Source organism: Schistocerca serialis, chromosome 3 (genome assembly GCF_023864345.2).
Source record: "Schistocerca serialis cubense isolate TAMUIC-IGC-003099 chromosome 3, iqSchSeri2.2, whole genome shotgun sequence".
NCBI lineage: Eukaryota > Metazoa > Arthropoda > Insecta > Orthoptera > Acrididae > Schistocerca > Schistocerca serialis.
Window position 1 is genome coordinate 47,702,154 of NC_064640.1, and position 14,463 is coordinate 47,716,616.

Genomic DNA, 14,463 nt, shown 5'->3' on the forward strand with positions numbered 1-14,463 from the left:
TCATTTTCAGTTTGCTTCTTATAATACTAAAACTGTATTTTGTACAATGCACTGGTGCCACTGACATTCTCTGAGCAATAAAAATAAATTTCTTTTGCTATTAGATGGCCTAAGTGCTGAGGACCAATTATGATTTTCAGAGTGAATACAAGCAAACAAGGACATCAGTGTCACCAGAGGAAGACTTGGTAATGTACACTTTGGGAAAACAAGTTAACAAGTTTTCATTATGACTGTAATGTCATAGCAGTAGCTGAATTACTTTACAAATTGACTCTAGCCCGTTGTTTGATGTCTGAAACATTTTAATAAATTTTGTCATCTAAGGTTTAAATATATTAAAACTGTAAATTACTGTTTTGTGCAGAGACACTCTCAGTAGTTCACTTGATATTAACAACTCTCACTTAATATTATAACACATTGGGAAATGTCATATGGATTGAAGATAAAGTGATGCATAACTACTTTCTGCAAAAGGTAGCAAGTGTGTTGTTTGTGAAACACTTTGCACAGAGCACAGAAATGCTGTCAAAAAACTGAGAGTAACAATGGTCTCAATGGCTTCTGCAAGCACTGAAATCCAAAAATCTAACAAGCATAATTAAAATGCCTGCCACCTATCTGAGGGACCAATGACCTTGCTGTTTGGTCCCCTCTCCCAAACAAACCAACCAACTACCTAACTGATCAGCACTAATGTGCCTGAGTATTGATATATCATACTCTCGTGACAGCAGAATACTGACACTTCATTTGCTGTTGTGTACATTCCCACAAAGTTTATAATCAGTACTTAAGTGACTGAGAGGACGTGCAGAAATGGAATTAACACACAATTACATTTATACTGATAAATGGTACACTTGTGGTAGGAAGAGACTCAGAATTAATTTTCAGTTGTGTACATCTTTATTTAGATGTCAATGAAAATGCTTGAATAACTCTTCAATATTTGTTTTTGCCATCATACCAACAAGAATGAAACATGTAAATTAAACACATATATTAGGTTTTTTAAACACTTCTCCCTACAGCAATGACAGAAGTGATAGCATAGTTATTTAGCACATAACAGAAACTGCCCTTGCCAGTAGCCTTGCCGCAGTGGTAACACCAGTTCCCGTGAGATAACCAAACTTAAGAGTGGTCGGGCAGGGCTAGCACTTGGATGGGTAACCATCCTGTCTGCCAAGCACTGTTGGCAAGCAAGGTGCACTCAGCCCTTGAGAGGCAAATTGAGGAGTTACTTGATAGAGAAGTAGTGGTTCTGGTCTTGTAAATTGACATATGGCTGGGAGACAGGTGTGTGGACCACATGCTCCTCCATATCTGCATCCAGTATTGTTTGTGGGCTGAGGATGACACAGCAGCTGGGTGGCACCATTGGGCCTTCACGCATTGTGTGCGGGAGTTCAGTTTAATTTTTTAGAAACTGCACTAGCTCAATAAGTGTAGAAAATCAATATTAGGTTCAGTCAGCATATAATGGTATGCAAAATGGAGAAACACAGCCAAGCTGCTCACTAGCTGTCCATGGCTTCCAAACGTATGCGAGTAGAGAACATGTCATTTTGCGATTGCTATCCCCTGACAATGTTTCTCTTTAGATTATAAGAGTCCATAATTTTTTTCATGGGAAGTATTGTGATGCAGTTGCATTGAACTTTTACATGGTACTCATATTTTTCAAAAAATTAATAAAAACACCTTCAAACATAGTACAAAACTACGAATCTTGCCAAAGCATACTGTACATAGAGCTTTTGATGTTTATGTAATTTCTACTTCTGTCATGTCACCTGTTGTTATCATAAAAAGAGAAAATCTTTCATTAGAGAACAGAATGATAAGCAGTACCACTTGCCTTAATGTGTTCCCTGGAACTTATACAAGGTTAGACTCTAGAACACAGCATACCTCTACCATGCCAACTCATTTCATTATTGTGTTGGCAACCAACCCTAAACATAGCTTCTATAAGGAACAACATCTATATGTTATAGAGTCAATAATATTTTCTCCTATTAAAAGTTGTTTACTTACTGTCTGAAGTGGTTTTCCCAGACGGTATAATGACATTCCTATCATATTCCCTGCTTTGCTGAAGTTTCTTGTAATTATAACATTAAATGTAGGTATACTCAAAATTGAGGAATTCAGGTTCATACCACCAGAGATTTCAGTGTATTCGCCATTTATCTAAAACAAAGAAAGTTTTATCAAGGCATAAAAATTGATATTAATGTCTTTAATTGAGTGATAATGACATAATTTCTGCAAAAGAATACACTTCTTAATACATTTATACACATTACTTTTACTTTTACTTTTAATTTTGTGACACAAATGGGATTAAATACACAAATATCACAAGCAAGAGATGAAGAACACTGACTATAGATCTCACTGTTCATAACTACAGATCAGCATCATAAATTCAGTTTGGGTAGAAAAGCTTTTTCATTGAGGCATTTCTTGTAATTGATGGCTACAAAAAAATTGAAAGTTAATGCTCCATAAATCATGGAAAATTAATCAAAAGGAAAATCAGAACACATAAAATATTATTTTCAGACACAGAGAGCAGATGTTAAAAATGTAAAAATATAATAAAAAAGTTACAAGCAGCAAAATCTGATTAGAAATTAGTTAAATTTGAGTCTCTCAAAACAGTAATTTCTTCTCTTATATGTAAAGAGGAAATAAGAGAATTGGAAAATGTGACAAGGGGTTACAAGTTGACTGAGATAGAATCCAGTAAATAGTGAAGTTTCACTTTTAATATAATTTTATGTAATTATTCAGATAAATCCATGAAGTGGTCTCTTTGGAATGGAAAACAACCACTAAATCAGAACAAATATTTCAAATCTGTACCCACTCTTGTTTATGTAAGCTACTTGGGCGAGTGTTCTAACTGTGTTATATAATTCTAATCAACTCACCACACCTTTATAGATCTGAGATTGAATGTAATCATTCAGTCTATTCCAAAGTGCTGCTTCAGAGGGAAACTGCTTTGTTCATCATAACCTAGATTCTATGTACCAGTAACAAAAGTTGGTTCTGATATAACATAACAGACACTTATGGCCAACACACAAAATTGCTTGAAATTATCCAACTCTTTACATATCAATATTCTTACCCATATTTACTTTATCAGCTCTCTTCGCGTGTTTCAAGTTTTTGCATTTGATCTGTATTTTAAAAATTATCCCCAACTTTACTACAATGTATTGAGAGTCAGAACCCCCTCTTATACACACTGACATAACAACTGATGCATTCCAATCCTCGTGTGTGACAGCTACTTTTACTTAAAAGATAATGTTTTACTATTAATTGATTAAAACATCAATAAAGACATATCAATAATTTTCATAATACTTTGCCTACATAAAAACCAATTATGTTTTTGTAATCCTCTGGTCAAACAGAGTAATCTGGGATATACTTTGATAGCATTTTTATATTTTTATTTTAAGACTTTTCTGGTAATTTTTGTTCTGTATATTTTTAACCTTTTCCAAACCTTTCACCCTGGTTCAATAAAAACACTGAAAACACACTCTGCATGCAATCGTACTGGCAACTTATGAAGGATTCCCAATGTGATTAGCCACCAACATAGTTTAAATTTACACAATATTTAATTTGAATCATTAGACATATTGTAATTCAAATGTAGGGCTTGTCTGATGATATGGGAATTATGTCATTAGACCACAACATAAAAGTGGCAGCCTCAACTGAATGGACATCTTTCTGGCTACAGCACTTGGGTGAGTGGTTGTTGTGATAGGAGCCTTAACAGATGTGTGTATATTTACAAGAAGCAATGTTCTATTTTTGTCTAGGATGAAAGTGGCAGTACTGACTCACTAATCATTCAGTGCACTGATGTGATGTTGTTTATGAACAGAAAAGTAATAAACCAAAATTAATCAGTGTGTCCATTTATTACTTATAAAGTTCAAAGATCACGTCAGACACTCAGATAAAGCTGAGAACCAGCACTCTGCAGCAAACAACCACAAGTTAAATATATCCACAGGAGTTGTGGATCTGGGACTCCTCATTATTCATGAGGGTTTCAGTTAACCCCTATTAAAATAAACAATAGGCACACTACAATTGTAGTCATTAAAATGTTCTTGTTATCTAAAAGGACATTTTCTCTGTTTTCTTGGACTTTCAGTAGTTTGGTGCATGTGATTCAGTACATATCCAATTCAAACAACATCTCCATAACAGTACTGACTGATACAAAAGCCTCTGTACATACAAATATCTTTGCTCAATTATAATAGGTAAGTGAATATTTACCTGTATACATGGTGATGCAGCTAAGACAGGGCACATCAAATGTATAAAGAACAGGAAAACATACCAGTGTGTGGACCCCACTAAGTTATAGGGACCAATGACGCAAATTTCCTGAAGTATACAAGAAATTTTTAGTGTTTTTAGCTGTCTAATTAAGCATTAACTGCACGTTTGTTTTATTGCTGAACTATACATTTCTCTGGGACATTTGAGATGGCCTTCAAAGAGACCCTCGAAAAGAGCCTTCAAAGCAAACTTCTATGACATAACATGTGTGTAATGTGATCAAGCAGTAACATGATAACAGTGCCACAAACCACTGTCTTGTTGTCAGGAAAAAAAGGTCTGAAGAGTGTCTGCCCTACTGAACCACATGTAGAAAAACACATAACTCAGGTATGATTTATGTATTTATCTGTGCATTTGGAACCAATCAGTCTGTGCTCTGCTATTATAGCTATCAGATAACTGGCCTGTGAACTATTAAGAATTTTACAGTGTATACAACAATCAAAAATATGGATACAGTTTGAATTTATGGTGAATTTCATCAAAATGTTAAAGGAGCCCTTACAATCTGTTCTTGTTAACATTATAAATTAAGTAAATAAATAAACAGTCTGTAAATGTGTAAAATGAAATTTAGTACAAAGAGCAGCCATCCAAGGCAGCACCAATGGCTCTACCTGAGGCGAGTATTGAGTCACATGAGCTCAGTTGACAGATATAGTTAAATCATTCCATGATGCTTCAACTCTACGTCATAGTTGAAAAGTGGTGGAGTGCCAGTCTTTCAACAACCTATGACCAGATGTTTCCAGTTGGTGAGACATGCAAAGAATGTGTAGTCATGGGCAGGAGTTGAACAACCTCTGTATTTAGGTAGTTCAGGTGAGGATGAGAAACATGTGGTCTAACAGACAGAAAGCTAATGTCATAGGGACATCAAAGTTGGTGCACAGTCATCAGCCTTAGCCTTAGCCTTAACATATGAGAAATACAACAGTTTCTGTCAAATTGTGAACCAAAAGTGATCATGCTATGAACTTTGTGGTACTCCATACCATCACACAAGATGCTGGCCCAGTATGATGATAACAAATGCAATTTGGCAACTTTTGTTCTCTTTGAAGCATCAACATCTGGATATATCAAATGTAATAGTGTAGGCAGAACCAGGACTCATGTTTCTGTAATGTACACAGAACTGGAATTCTTCTGCAACATCAACATGTGAATGCTGTGTCAGTGCTATCACTGGTCACATGACTGTTGACCCATTCAGTCTAAATAGAAGCTCCAACAGTGGTCTCTACACTGACAGTTCATAGTGCTCTGGACACTGTCACACTGTCTGTGTTGATACTTGTCTTGCTGCAAGCCAGCACATTTTCTGAATCATGTTACAGGACACAGCTGTATGGTCCTGCACATCTGAATGAACAATGTGACTATGCTCTTGAGTGGTAATAATGTGGGGTTGTTGAGATACTGCCTGGCATTAAGTATGACAGTCATGGGATGCACCAGAAATGAGCAGCAATATTGTGATATTGTGTAATAATAATCCACAATGCCATGATCCTGCTGTCAAATTCCAACATTTGCAGCTAGATGTTTCTCTTTCTGCATGTGACAGTCTCACAAACAACCAACACCCAAATACAATTTATGATTGAGAAACCTGCTGCATTGTGTTTCCTTACATATGGAATGTGCATTGCTCTGAAATGTTTATCATTTGTGTATCCAAGTCTGAAGTATGCTTCACGACAATTTGAGTGTTGTATAAGGCTTTCATGGTGTTGGAAAATTAATGGTCAGCAGTGATTGCAGTATATTATTCACAGATGAAGCATTTTTTATAAACTATGGATAGACCAATATTAATATTAGATGCTGGTTATTAATTAAATATCCACTCTGGAAGCATCACTGGTCACTGTTTAGTTGATGAGCCTGTACATCAATTTAAATTACTTTCAGCAAGTTGGGTGGTAGGGACCAGCCACCATCCAATTGTAGTTCTTTCTCCAGTGCCATGATCTCTGTGTTCCTTTTCTGTAGGTATTTGCAGCGTCTAGTGAAGCATAGATGGATGCATGCTGACAACACTGTCCTTTCCCCCCTCCCCTTACTACAATCTGTCGATCACAAAGTAATTTTAATGAGAGTAAGAGATATGCTTATATACAGATCATACAAGATATGCTGTCTCATTTGGGAAGATGTTCCATTGGACATATGGTAATCCAAGTGGTATCAACATGGTGGGCAAAAAACCAAACAATGCAAACTCTAGGTTGGAATATCGGCAATATAAGGAAAAGACAGGTTGCTATAAAGATGACTCATTGAGTTGCAGACAGGCACAATAAAGAGACAGTTATGCATTTAGATTTTGGCCAAAACCTTCTTCAGAAAAGGAAACAGACACACATTCATTCACACAGGCAAGGAAACCTCACACACACATGACCACCATCTCTGGCATTCCGGTCTGAACTGCCAGAGATGGCAGTCATGTGGGCTTGAGGTGTGCTTGCTTATGTGAATGAATTTGTGTGTGTTTCCTTTTATGAAGAAGGATTTGGCCAAAACCTAAATGTGGCACTGTCTTTTCATTGTGCCTGTTTGCAGCTCAGTATGTCATCTTTACAGTGATCAGCAATGTATGTTCTCTTCATATTGTCAGGATGATGGATGATGAAATTCGGCTTGCAATATTGACCGTCTGGAAATCCTTACAGCATGTATCAATGGCTTGATTTATGTGTTTATTTACATTTGGTACAGTATGGTGGATGTTTGTGGGATCTCTTCTCCTGATGATATGGCAGTGGTTTGTGGTGTTTACCTTGTTATTACTGGTTCAAGTTCCACACATGTCTAAGTATTATTTTAGAAACAGCAATTAATGAAATTCTTGGGGACATTAATAAATGGTTCCTAGCCAATTCTTTGTCACTAACCTTCAAAAAGACACATTATAAGCAGTTCAGAACTTGCAAGAGTTATCCTTCCAGTACGTAAATGAGATATGATGACAAAGAACATAGAAGAGGTCAACGCAGTTGAAGTTCTTGGTACCAAAGTTTGATAGTAAGTTCAACTGAACTCAAGAAGGTCCTGCAGATATACCGGGTGATCAAAAGTCAGTATAAATTTGAAAACTTAATAAACCATGGAATAATGTAGATAGAGAAGTAAAAATTGAAACACATGCTTGGAATGACATGGGGTTTTATTAGGGGGGGAAAAAGTTCACAAAATGTCTGACAGATGGCGCTGGACAGCAAAACAACAGTGACTGCGCATGACAATCATGTATAAAAGGAGCTGCAATAGAGAGAGATAGAATCAGATGCGCCAGCAGTTGCAGCATGTTGACATTACCTGAAAAGGCGCTTTTAGTGAAGCTATATTTTCAGATTGGGGAATGTGCTAGTTCAGTGTTATGATCCTATCACCATAGAAAGGGGATTCGAATGGGTAAAGGTCTGCTGACAAATGCAGCTGTGGCGAGAATGATTTTGAAGTTCAAAGCCATGGGTTATTTAGATGATAGACCCTATAGTGGCCGACCGAGCACAAGGCGTATGCTGCTGAGGCAGTTCAGGAAGAAATGGAGACTGTAGCGGGTTTTTCTATGCATGGGGAAGTCAGCGCTCAAGCAGTCGCACGTCGCATTGGCATTCCATACACTACTGTTTGGTTGGCTCTTAGGCGTACCCTCTGATGCTATCCGTACAAAATCCATCAGCATCATGAACTGTTACCTGGCGATTTAGTGAAGCGGAGAGCATTTGCGGTGTGGGTTTTTCAAAAGATGGCGCAAGATAATGATTGGTTGAGTAATGTGTTGTGGACCGATGAAGCTCATTTCACGCTCCGAGGGTCTGTCAACGCCCACAACTGCAGAATTTGGGCTACCAAAAATCCTAGGACTGTCGTGGAAACTCCATTGCATGACAAGAAAGATGTGGTATGGGTTGGATTTACCACACCTACCATTATCAGGCCTTTTTTCTTCGAGGAAATGCGTGATTCTGGTTTTGTAGCTGCTACTGTGATGGGTGAGAGGTACGCCGATATGTTACAGAATCGCATCATCCCCAGCCTGGCTGATAAACACCTGCTGCAATGTACGATGTTTATGCAGGATGGCGCTCCACTCCATATTGCTAGATGCATGAAAGGTCTCTTGCGCGCATCGTTTGGTGATGATCATTTGCTCAGCTGCCACTTTCGTTATGCTTGGCCTCCCAGGTCCCCAGACCTCAGTCTGTTCAATTATTGGCTTTGGGGTTACCTGAAGTTGCAAGTGTATCGTGATCGACCGACATCTCTAGGGATGCTGAAAGACAACATCCGACACCAATGCCTCACAATAACTCCGAACATGCTTTACAGTGCTGTTCACAACATTATTCCTTGACTACAGCTATTGTTGAGGAATGCTGGTGGACATACTGAGCATTTCCGGTAAAGAACATCATCTTTGCTTTGTCTCACTTTGTTATGCTAATTATTGCTATTCTGATCAGAAGAAGTGCCATCTGTCAGACATTTTTTGAACTTTTGTATTTTTTTGGTTCTATTTATTTATTTATTCCATGTGATCTGATGGTACACAGTGTGTTGCAGATGTCGGAAAATATCAGTTAACATTGTTAACATATATTAACATAGACATATAGTATCCTAATGTATTATATTGCTCAGTGTTTTCAATTTAACACCAACAGCAAGATTACTGTTCTAGGTATTCATTTACAGAGTAAAAACAATGACACAACAAATATGACTTCACGGCTTTGCTAAATTTTATGTTGTCTTTGATGGACTTAATACTAGTGGGAAGATTGTTGAACAGTTGGAGGCCCATGTGGAAAGCTCCCTTTTTACACAGTTGAGTGTTTGTACGTATAACATGCAGGTTTGCATTTTCCCTGGTGTTGTGTTCATGTATTTCATTATTTTTTATGACTCTGGGGTCAGTTGGCACTATGTGGTTTCTGAAAAATTTTAGAGTCTCAAGAGTGTAGAGGCAAGGCAGTGTAAGGATTTCCAACTTTCTGAAGATGGGTTTGCAGGAGTCTCTGGGTTTGCTCCCAGTAATAATCCTCATTGCTCTCTTCTGGATTCTGAATGTGCTCAGAGCAGTTGGAGAATTTCCCCAGAATATAACATTATATTTTAGGTGGGCTTGTATGTAAATGTAGTACGCACTGGTTAATGCTTTCAGGCTAGCACATGTTTTCAGTACACTCAATGCATAACAGCCAGTACAAATCCTGGCATTTACTTTTCCTGTATGTGTATTCCATTTCAGGTTATCTTGAACCCACAGACCCAGGAATTTGAAAACAGTATCGGTATCTATTGACTGGTTATTTACAGTGACAAATGGCTGAGAGGAATTTGCATTTTGTGTTGTGTGAAAGTTTATGGAAGCTGTCTTTTTGGTGTTGATAGTTAATCTGTTGATTTTATGCCGTTGCTGAGTTGTTCAGAGGCCAGGTTCACAGCTTTTTGCACAGCCTCTGTATTCTCCCCTTTGAGGAGTACAGTTGTGTCATCAGCAAATATTATTGTTTTGTGTGCATCAACATTCATGCTCAAGTAATTAATATACAGGAGGAAAAGTAGGGGGCCCAATACTGAGCCCTGTAGAACACCTTGCTTTACAGTTTTATTACTTGATAGTATTTCGGTTATTGAGTTGCTTTGTCTATTAGTATATTTCATGCTGACCCTCTGCATCTGATTGGTTAGGAATGTAGCAATCCAGTTGTTTGCAATTCCTCTGATACCATAGTGTTCTAATTTTTCCAGTAATATTTTGTGGTCAACAGTGTCAAAGCCTTTGACAGATCCAGAAATATGCCAGTTATGCATTGTTTTCTATCTAACAGTTCTAACAGTGTATTTATGCAATCATATACTGCAGTTTCAGTAGATTTGTTGCTTTTGAACCTAGATTTGTTGCTTTTGAACCCATGTTGAGCTAAACTTAGGAAATTTTTTTTTTCAATGAAGTCCATCATTTTTTGTACATTATTTTTTCAAAAACTTTAGAAAAGCAGGATGAGATTGAGATAGGCCTGTAGTTATTCATATCTTTATTATCACCTTTTTTGAAGACAGGAATTGCTTTAGAAAGTTTCAGAGCTTCAGGGAAGATACCTGCCTAGTAAGAACAGTCACAGAGGTGAGTTAATGGTTTAGCAATTGTGTGTTCACAATTTTTGATTACAGCTGCTGGGATACCATCAATTCCGGCTGAATATGAATTTTTTAACTCTCTGAGGGCTTTTGCAGCATCATTTTCAGCGACTTTGGTAATGAAAATTGACTCTGCACATGTGTGATATTTTTGATTTGCTGGTTGGTAATTTGTGTTAGGATTATTTTGGACCAATTTTTCAGCAATGCTCATGAAGAAATTGTTGACGGAGTTCACCACAACTTCGGGATTAGATATAGATTCATTGTTGAGTTTGATTTCTATGTTCGTGTGTGAAGCTTTCATTTCCCCTCTTTCCCTTTCTATGAAATTTATACTGACTTTTTGATCACCCGGTATGTTCAAGAAACTGTGGGTATTTACTATGCTTCCCAATACTTTTATTCTTCAATGAAATTTGTTGTAAATATCTCTTCTACATTCCAATAGCTCAGTTCATGGAATCTGTACTACAAATAAGAATAACCTATATAAAGATTTAACATCACTTACTCTGGTCCAGCTTCAGGAACACATTTTTTTTAAGTTAATAGACTGTGTGCTTTTTTCTATGGAATAAGATAGAGCCTTTGAAGAACACTTTAATGAGATTATATATGTAGACACACACTAAGATGCATATCATTATTCTTAGGCTGTTGTGCGCTGCATCAATGAACAGAAAAACAGTTTGCAACACTTATTCACATGGATCACGTATCTGCACAGAAGATGCATAGGTAGCAGCTAATCCTGTAGGCTTCTTTTGAACTGAACTTTATTAGCAGTAGCTAAACATTTTATGTCTGTTCGTAAGATATTAAAATGTATATTCCTCAGAAATACGCAGTGGTGCTCACACAGTCATCCTGTAGACATGTGTAAGGAGTTGGACATTTTGATTACTGGTATTGCTCCACAGTATATTTACTTCCTCATGAAGTTTGTTTTAAATAACCACTACAGTTTAAAAGGAACAATGCTGTACATAATTAAAACACCTGAAAAAAAAATGACATTCATTAAACCACTCTAAGATGTTAAGTTTGACTTTAACACAAAAATGGGTGCACAATGCTACCACAAAAACATTTATTCAGTTACCCAATTAAAGCCTCAGAAAGAGAGAAAAGTTAAAATTGAAGAAGTTTCCTTGGCAACTCCTCCTATTTTGTAGAAAGGATTCTACTTATGAAATATAAAAGATGGGGGGTAGGAATTATCCAATCACGTATATATTTGGAATAAATGCAATAACCTTGCAACTGGTCACCACACATCAATATGTACATAAGAATGTGTAATATGAATGTAAAATGACTCATTTTAGATAACTATGTTTAACCATACAAATGATCCATGGCACATAAAACTAACCTGAATAATAAACACCTTTCTGGACCATAGTAAGTGATTCTAAGCCTTATTCATGAACTGAGCTTATGGCATTACTGGTCATGGCATCCCATCTAGGGTAGTTCAGCCGTCTAGTGCAAGTCTTTCTATTTGATGCCATTATGGTGACTTGCATGAGAGGGAAAAAGATACTCTCTGAACAATGTGGGAACAAATAAATATTTTGAAACATAATGCTATGAGAATGTAATACAATTTGTGAGGATCTGAGAAATATTTAATTTAGTACTGGAAGATGCTCCAAAATAAAAATAAAATTGAAGACATGAAAAAGGTACACAATACAGAGCTCTGAGAGAATCTCATAAAATTATTGACCTATATGAATAAAATCTTAGGCTGATTGTGAATACTTTCTACAACTTTACTCAAATATCTAAATTTCACAGAATTCTGACTGCAGTATAGGTACACAAATACACTGATGGTCTAAAACATTATTAGCACATGCTTAATAGCATATTGGTGCACTTTCAGAAGGCAATACAGCAGCAATTCTGCACAATATGGGTTCGACAAGTCCTTGGTATGCGGCACTGACTTCTATACACAGGTCACACAGTTTTTTTGTGTGGATGGTGGGGATGCTGGATAATGTACCAGACATGTTCTACCAGGTTCAGGCAAAGGAATTTGTTGGCCAAGATAATAATTTCAGCTCCTTATCATGCTCCTCAAACCACTGTAGCATGATTCTGGCCATCTGACGTGGACAGTTGTGATACTGGAAGATGCCATCACTATCAGGAATGACATCACTCATGAAGGGATGCAGATGGTCTGTAATAATGTTCACATACATCACAGCTGTCATTATGACTTCAATTACAATCATAGGACCCAAGAAAACCCAATAAACATGACTCATCTGATGATGTGACACCTCCTCAGTCACCAGATGCTACAACAGTGCCTCCACACACCGTAACAGCAGTTCCATCAATTCCTGTAGTAGCAGCCTCATCTACAATATCATCACAAGGAGGGAAGAGTAGGCATACAACAGTAGATGTGCTACCACTCCAAGTGAACAGTTTTTTAGTAAAAGGCAACAAGAGGCAGAAATCCAAAAGATAAGCCCTAAAAAAGGTTTGAAAACCAATCACCATAGTGTTCAGCGTGTAAGCAATAAGAGCATGGATCTTAAAATATGTTACCTTAACGTTCAAGGACTGAAAGATAAAGAACTTATCATAAATGAGTTTGGTCTTGATAACCAGTTTGATATTTTTTGTCTGAGTGAACGCTGAGCTAATGAGAATGAACTTGCAGTTGCCAAATTTGACAATTTTAGTGTAGTAAATAGCTATTGTAGGAAAGAGCACATTAGAGGTGGTGTGACAATTTATTCCAACCAGTCACTAAGTTGAACAATAACCAAACTAGACCTAAATTCATTGTGTGATGAACAGCACTTTGAAGTTACAGGTATAATCATTAATAGTCATAAGCTAAGAGTAGTATCCATGTACAGATCATCAAAGAGAAGCATTAACATATTATTAGAAAAAATGGACATGCTATTGAGTGAAATAAGTAATATTAAATGTCTACACTATGATATTGCAATAGGAGGTGATTTGAATGCTGATTTTGATGTTACTAAATGTAAGGGTAGTGTTGCAGATCTGGAAAACTTACAAAAGACAATACAATTTACATCATGTTAATAACAGGCCCACAAGAAACAGAGCATGTTTAGATAACATCTTTGTAAACTTCAAGACCACTGAAAAAACATGCGAAGTTGTAGTGTTCCCATTCTCTGACCATGACTCCGTACCTCTAAATTATGCAAGTAAAATTCCTCTCAATAGGAGCAATGCAAACAGACCTGTCCCAACAGTTGTGATTACCAGACCTGTAACTGAGGATAAAATTAACACATTTCGTAATTCCCTTGCTGACAGAGACTGGTTTGGCCATTGTAGTGTCGATGGACATTACACATCAAGTAATAACCTGCCAGCCAAAATAATATTTGATAGATTTTTTAATGCATTCTTGGCCATATTTAACTATAGTATTCCCATAAAGAAAATCAAAATAATGGACAGCAGCCACAAATCCAGATCTCAAAACAGACAAAATACACTCCTGGAAATTGAAATAAGAACACCGTGAATTCATTGTCCCAGGAAGGGGAAACTTTATTGACACATTCCTGGGGTCAGATACATTACATGATCACACTGACAGAACCACAGGCACATAGACGAGGGCAACAGAGCATGCACAATGTCGACACTAGTACAGTGTATATCCACCTTTCGCAGCAATGCAGGCTGCTATTCTCCCATGGAGACGATCGTAGGGATGCTGGATGTAGTCCTGTGGAACGGCTTGCCATGCCATTTCCACCTGGCGCCTCAGTTGGACCAGCGTTCGTGCTGGACATGCAGACCGCGTGAGACGACGCTTCATCCAGTACCAAACATGCTCAATGGGGGACAGATCCGGAGATCTTGCTGGCCAGGGTAGTTGAC

At 37.3% G+C, this 14,463-nt stretch overlaps 1 protein-coding gene across 1 annotated transcript in view; it reads right to left on the reverse strand.

Annotated features, from left to right (window-relative positions):
- Positions 1 to 14,463, reverse strand: part of LOC126469699 (apolipophorins) — a 738,135-nt gene that overhangs the window by 401,163 nt on the left and 322,509 nt on the right. The window contains exon 35 of the mRNA XM_050096873.1: positions 2,047 to 2,202. Within this exon, the coding sequence (XP_049952830.1) occupies positions 2,047 to 2,202 (156 nt within the window). The remainder of the gene's footprint in view (positions 1 to 2,046; positions 2,203 to 14,463) is intronic.